General features: G+C 45.7%; 1 protein-coding gene across 1 annotated transcript; it reads left to right on the top strand.

Moving 5' to 3' along the window:
- Positions 1 to 454: 454 nt before the first annotated feature.
- LOC147226711 (collagenase 3) lies at positions 455 to 6,762 on the top strand. Its single transcript, XM_086160405.1, has 10 exons — positions 455 to 606; positions 954 to 1,102; positions 1,190 to 1,315; positions 3,293 to 3,454; positions 4,096 to 4,225; positions 4,392 to 4,528; positions 4,636 to 4,795; positions 5,163 to 5,263; positions 6,548 to 6,669; positions 6,748 to 6,762. The coding sequence occupies exons 1-10, from the start codon at positions 458 to 460 to the stop codon at positions 6,760 to 6,762; spliced, it is 1,251 nt and encodes a 416-aa protein (XP_086016531.1). The 5' UTR covers positions 455 to 457.
- The last annotated feature ends 701 nt before the right edge of the window (positions 6,763 to 7,463 follow it).

Below are 7,463 nucleotides of genomic sequence, written 5' to 3'. Positions count from 1 at the left end.
AATAGAGTGATATCCGGTGTAAATATTGTGTCAGATTAAAGCTGAGTCATCCTGTGGGACCCAGCAATGTCACTTATTTACAGAGGGAAGTGTATTAGCCACAGTAGAAGCTAACTAACTAGCTTAATGTATCCTCATAATGGGTCAAATTAAAATCCATTTCCTCTTCAGTGGTCTTGTAACAGAAAACAAAACAGGAATTTCAGCCCCTGGAAGATTGAAATAAAAACCCTGCACCACTGTGGCAGTGATAGACTGGACTAGACTTGATTTCTCTGGTCAAATAAGGAAGAAAACACTGCGTGATGTTTCTGTCCATTTTGCTCAATTAACTTTGTCGGATTCCTGTCAGGAATATCTAAGGCACTTCTACAACTATCGGCCAAATTCACAACGACAGAAAAGGACCGTGGAAACGGATGACGCTGACTTGGTGGACGGACTATGCGACAAGCTCATGGAGATGCAGCGCTTCTTCGGTTTGGCGCCCAGCGGGAGGCTGACCGAGGAGACCCTGGCAGTCATGAGGAAGCCCCGCTGTGGACTTTCAGATGTGGAAGATTATGGAGAGAAAATTCGCTGGAGGAAAAGACTGCTTAGCTACAGGTTTGACAGTTTGGACTTTTACAGCACCGTCAAGTATTTCCCATCACACCCGGTATTGAAAAAAAAATTTCAGATCCAAATTTAAGCAGACATTGTTCACTGTGACGGAATTTTGTTCTATGATTGCAACATCCCAGCAGGAGAGAGGAAAAAAGCCTCAGATAATTAGATCTTGTCGAAACGTATTCAAGTGAAGAAATTCAAGTCCGGTTGCTAGGGCGAGAAGATTTCGACAAGAATTCACCATGACATGGACGACTGAGGATCTCCAAAGACACTCAGATAATGAGATTATTAGGGGATGAATTGAAAGTGTATGAAGACATGTATGTCTGTATGTTCCTCAGGATTAAAGGCTATAACCTAACCATCCCGGCCTCAAAGGTTCACAGACTCTTCAGATCAGCGTGGAAGCTCTGGTCCAATGTCGCACAGCTACGCTTACGGAAGCGGAGCAGGGGAGACGCCGACATCGTCATCTCCTTCCACAGCGGCGGTGAGATCTATAAAGAAGTTAGCCTAGTTGCATCGCACAGTATCTGGATCCAAATCCACAGGATACAAATATATACGTGTCCTGTAGACCACAAGGATGGGTCACCCTTTGACGGCAAAGAAGGGGTCCTGGCTCACGCCTTCCTGCCCGGCCTCGGGATCGGCGGAGACGTCCACTTTGATGCTGATGAAAACTGGACCTTGAATTTTACTGGTATTTACTGAGCGCCGGACACATTTTCTGCAGTACCGTATTTTCCGCACGATATGGTGCACCGGATTATAAGGCACACCTTCAATGAATGGCCTATTTTAAAAAAAAAAAAAAAATAGTAGAAGGCGCACCGCAGTGTAAGGCACATTTTGTTCCTCCTTTCTACTATTTCTTCCTCCTTTCTACTATTATCTATTACTGTTATGTTTTTTACTTGAAACTCTGGCACAACAATTTCCTTCAGGATAAATAAAGTTGTTCTCATCTCATCTCTCATAGAATAGAAGCTACAGCAGTGGCTGGGGTTGCGTTATGCATCCACTAAATGGAGCTGCGCTAAAGGGATTGTCAACAAAACAGTCAGATAAGTCAGTCAAACTATTAATAGAATACAAACCAACGTTCTGACAACTCCGTTCACCCCCAAATCAAGTTAGTGCATTCACAACACGGTACCGTACGGTAGCTCTTACCAGTATTTGCACCGCTTTCGTTGAAAACAATGTATTTCCAACTCCATTTGTCACAGTTCAAAGCGTTTAATAAAAGGAAAGCACCGAGAAGGACCGGCTCTAAATTCATTGATGTTAAGTTGGCGTGCTAGCACTGTTGCCTGCATTAAAACAGTGACCATAGTGACACTTCTACTTGCTGCTCTCTGTTCAACAACCCACTGGTCAAGTTTGTCTTCTTAACTGTAGCCATCTCGCTTTGTTTCCTCAGAAACTCTGTTGGTCTTCTTTACTTGGTGCAGGTCATCTTGTTGCTTCCTCCACTTCCGCACCATTAATTCATTCATGTTGAATTCTCTGGCCGCTGCTCTATTCCCGTGTTCTACTGCGTGACTGATCGCCTGGAGTTTAAACTCTGCGTCGTAAGCTTGTCTCTTGAAAGATGCCATTTTGGGGTCTTTACACACACACACGCGCGCATGCACGCACACACACACACAAATTGAAATGAAAACACATGCTTCACGCTGTCATATTTCCCAGCATGCACCGCGTGCTACTTCTTCCATGGGAGAAAATGGGGTCGGCAGCTGCTTCCCGTAGTTGCGAGACCTCTTGCGGCTCGATGTTGATCCTTATATGAGGCGCACCGGATCATAAGGCGCACTGTGTTTTTTTGAGAAGATTGAAGGCTTTTAGGTGCGGCTTATAGTGCGGAAAATATGGTATTTTATCTAGAACTTTGGAGTTTTTTTTCCCGCTGTCTCGTGTCGGGTTTAATATCTTTGTTTAGAACAATTCTGCTCATGCTCAGGAATGAGGCATCACTGGTCAGTTTGCGCTAACCAAATGTCCCTCTATGGAAAGGTTAAGTTCTTCATAGTAGCAGGAGGCAGCGATCTGTAATATGGAGCTGAAGTCAAAGAGGTTTAGAAGAATTATCTGATTCGACAGACTTGAAAAGTAACGACGTGATTGTACAGGTTCTTTTGGCGACGTTTGCTCGGTGTTTTCGATCCGCGCCTGCCAATTCACCGAAGCTGATTCACCCGTCAGACTAGCTGTCATGGTGTGTCACTCAGGGGCTGAGAACGCCAGCCCAAGACAACTCAACTCAAAATGAAGAAGTGGAACACCCACAGAGTTCAGTCATTGTTATTCACTGGTGAATCCACCAAGCTGCCCCGGCTGAACATATTACGATTTTTATCAACTGGAAAAACTGTTGTATCTTTGATGGTGTAGGTGTTTCCTGTTGGCCTAACAGATTTGTGAGTTCCATATGAATGCTACCTCAGCGCAATAGAGCTGATCACGTCAACCGAAGATCGCGATCCATATCAGTAAACAATGTCACATTGTGTATTTTCTATGAAACCGCTTGCAAATTCAAATGTAATTCCCCTCCCGTCCTCCAAATGTTGGTAATATCTGGGTCTAAAGAACACCTTGGGAGACCCGGCTGACAACGGGGTGCTCATTTCCGGGAGCTTCAAGTTCACCACCGACCTTTTTGACGTTCCAGGGTACAACCTGTTTGCCGTGGCAGTGCACGAGTTTGGTCACGCGCTCGGCCTGAACCACTCGCCCGACCCCGGCGCCGTCATGTTCCCCGTGTACAGCTTTGTCCCCCAGGACCAGCTCCAGCTGGCGTTCCGCGACGTCAAGGACATTCAACACCTGTACGGTGAGTTCTACCTTGTTAGTCTTTTCAGATGGTTTTGTTGAAAGATGCTCGCATGAAGTCAGTCGTGGCCCTTTTCGGTTGTCTGTCGGACTGAGGTCGGATTGCTTTTTTTTTATTCTATTGCCAACACAAACTGACCCCTGTTCAGACTGAATGCCAGCTCAGGGCAGTCTTGGTTTGGGGGGCAAACACCAGAAACTGAAATGTGAAAACCACAGAACCGCTTTTTTAGTCAGATCGTCACCACAGCGGTATCATTTCTTATGAACAGCACCCAGAAGTCTTCTTCTTAAAATGTTTGGACATATTTTGAAACCAAAATAACATCACCTGCATGTTTAAACACATGCAATGTGCCCTATTTGCTCCTCGATACCACACCTAACTCCATGATAGGTGTTTATTTTCATTGTTTACACAGAAATAAAGAACACTTAGAAGACATGAACCCAGTATGTAGTCAACCTGCAGGTGCACGTTTGTGTGCAAAGCTGTGACTGCCTGTCATTCAGTAGCCTTGTCCTCCTACTATTCAGATTAATATTGCTGCTTAAATCCCCTCTGTTTTTACTTGGGCAGCAGTTTTTATGTGACAGAGAAGAAGGTCGTGACAATTTGTTTTCCTCTCCCTTGGGCTGCAGGAATCAGTCCCAAGTTCGCCTCGCTATTCTCAGAAAAGCCACCGCCGAGGACGCCTGACCGATGTGACCCGGATTTGTCCTTTGACGCTGTCGCAGAAATGCAGGATGAAATCCTTTTTTTCAAAGACAGGTACATAATCTGCTCCCAACTCTTAACTTTTCTTGCACTGTTCCCTTTCTGCTGTGAGTGGTTGAAATGTCCCCACTGAGGGACGATGGAAGGAATATTCTATTTGAACCGTGGGGGTCAGAAGACAAGAAACGCAAATTGTTTATTAATGTTTCTTTTTCTCCAGATTTTTGTGGCGTAAACACTCTCAGTTTGAAGAGACACGAATTACTCTTATCAGCAGCCTGTGGTCCCACAGTGTTCCCTCCTACTTAGATGCTGTTTATCAGATTGTGGAGAGGAATATCATGGTGTTCTTCAAAGGTAGAGTAACGTGAAGTGCAGACTTGTGATTTTAAAGAAAAACACACTTCAATAATCCCGTGGAAAAAGAGTCTGGATTTAGTAATGACTGTGTCACTGTCCTGCAGGCCACCAGTATTGGATGCTCAAGGGTTTGAAGCTGGAGGAAGGGTTTCCAAGGAACATCTCAGCCTTGGGTTTCCCCTCCAGGATACGCTCTGTAGATGCCGCTCTCCACCTCCGGAGTGGCTCTTACACCGTGTTCTTCACTGGAACTGAGTGCTGGAGGTACAGACTTTCATCGTGCTCCCTCTCTGCTTTCTGAAGCTACGGGAGCTGAATCCTCCTGCCGTCAGCACACATACTATTCACTATTTAGCATTTATGGTAAATCCGGTCAGTATTCCGGTACTCACCAGACAGCGCCTACATCAGATCAGATGTACAGTCATGCACAAACGTGTTCCAAGCAATGGTCCATTTGAAAATGAAGCTCCAGAGAGGTTTCACCTTCTCCCATTCCACGTCCTTCTAACTCGCGTCTGCCATGAATCGAACACACAGTGAATGAAAGATTTTTATTCACTGTAAAACATTCAATAAATGATTTGGTGATGAAGAGGAGCTTTGGTTTTCTTTTTTGCAAAATGTGCAGGTACAACGAGCGGCTGCAGAAGATGGAAGGATCACCGACGGCCATGGGCGAGCTGTGGCCCGGGATCCCGCCTCCTGTAGACGCAGCCGTTTTCCATGATGGTAGTCGCATCCCCTGTCCTGCCCGTCCTACTATTGATCCCATCATTCACGTGCAGCGTTGAACCCGTTGGCTTTAATTTGACCTTAGATGAGTGAAATCAGTGAAGTCAAATGAAATGAAAGGGTTCGTGAAATCCCATTGTCTCCATTTTACATTATTACATTATATTACATTACATTGCATTGCATTTGGCAGACGCTTTTATCCAAAGCGACTTATAATAGAGGACATAAGGACTGCAAATAACACTTGCAAATACATGATGCACAGGAAATATACAGAACAGTAAGCTGGAGTTAGTGAGGGTTTTTTTTTGGGGTTTTTTTTTGGACAGAGACACACAAACGTACACACACACACACTGCATAGCCTAACTTGCTGCCAACCTGATCTGGGGCATCAGCGCAGTAAAAAGGCCTAAAAGAGAAACGTTTTTGCCGGTTTCTTGAAGGTTGAGAGAGATGATGCTAGTCTTGTTGCTTCTGGAAGTTTGTTCCACCACTGAGGTAGTAGAACTGAGAACAGTTTTGCCTGAGATCGCTTAGAGCGAGCAGAAGGTACTGCTAGTAGGTTTGTATCAGAGGAACGCAGCTCTCTGCCGGGAACATAAGGTCTTATCACTTCATTCAGATATGCTGGACCTGTTCCTGAGGTGGTTTTGAAGGCCAGGGTCAGGACCTTGTGCTTGATCCTGGCAGCTACTGGAAGCCAGTGCAACTGGACGAACAGAGCTGTAACATGAGCCCTTTTGGGTTGAGTGAATACCAACCGTGCTGCAGCATTCTGTACCATCTGCAGTGGTTTTATTGCTCAAGCAGGTCGTCCAGCTAGGAGGGAATTGCAGTAGTCCAGGCGGGAGATGAACATGGCCTGAACCAATAGCTGTGCCGACTGTTGGGTCAGGTAGGGTCTGATTATCCAAGGAGACTGCTTGAAACGCACCTGCTGGATGTCTCGTGTACGTCCTGTGAGTTTGTAAAGCTACTGTAAGTCAATATTGCATGATTGTGTCAACCGTTTACACACCTTAGCTTTCATATATCTGTATAAGGCCTATAAAGGGGAAGAGGTATAACCCAATTACACCAGCGGTTCTTGCAAGATGATCAACGGTGTGAAACATTTCCTCTCAGCACTGATGCAAGTCTTTTTTCTTTTTTTTCTTTTTTTTTATTGAAGGCTTGGCTTAGTCATGCCTTTTAACAGTAATCTGTTTGAGGAAGCTACCAATTCATTCATTTATCTCCCCTGATTTCATCCCCACCTGTGGTGTTTTTCTGCAGGGTTTGTGCTCTTCTTCAAGGCGAACGTCCTCTACACCTACCACTCCGGCTCCAGGCGTGTGATCTCCACCGGCCCGGTGAACCACCTGCTGGAATGCGAGCAAGGGAGCACGGAGGGGGAAGTGGGAACACCCCGGTGATATGTGACATCCTTGCTATCCTTTTTGAGTGTGTAAACAAACTGTTGCGCATCCCCACAGTCATTTGGTCACTGACCACAGTGGAGAACTCAGCAGTGCAGGAAATTGAGAATATCATTTAGGAAGTGGTTAAATGTGTAACAATAGATTTGTTCATGTCTTTTTCTACGGAGACAAGAGTCACCCCTATTTTGGAAAAATACAATTTTATATCTTCGTCATTGTGACTCCCATGAATTAAAATATGCAATCATGACTTTGCTTTCTTATTCATTGATTCAAAGCTAATTCCCCCTGAGGATCAGCCAACCTGCAGGGAAGGACCTCCTGCCGTTCACGGTTTGATCGCACAATGTAGATTTCCACTCTGGAAGGCCGGAGGTGTTTACAGGCCAGCGCATTAAAGAAACACAAGAACCGCTAATTGACTCATCTATCTCAAACCTGTTTCGCCGCACCGTAACAGGGAGTTGTCGCCGGGAAATGACCGAAGACTCGGGTCCACACCTTCCCGGTGCGAGACTTCCCTCAGGTGACTTTTATTGTTGTGATTTGGAATCAGGCCAGACAAACTCCACGCCGGCGCGTTTGCTCCCGAGGCCCGTGGACGTGTGAGCAGAAGCGGCAGTGTAATGAAGACGGTGGCAGGGAGCGACGGTTGCGTAAGAGCGGGTGACTCACGGCCGCTGGGAGTACGAGTAAAAAACCAAAGGCCAGGTACTCGGAGGGTAATCAGTAGAGACATATAGCTCTAGGAACGCTTTACGGTCTCACCT

The sequence above is a fragment of the Fistularia commersonii genome, chromosome 15 (genome assembly GCF_037954325.1).
Source record: "Fistularia commersonii isolate RoL2024-O1a breed Wild chromosome 15, RoL_Fcom_v1.0, whole genome shotgun sequence".
NCBI classification, from domain to species: Eukaryota; Metazoa; Chordata; class Actinopteri; order Syngnathiformes; family Fistulariidae; genus Fistularia; species Fistularia commersonii.
Note: the sequence above shows the minus strand (reverse complement) of the source record. Positions and strands in the feature narration are given on the sequence as shown.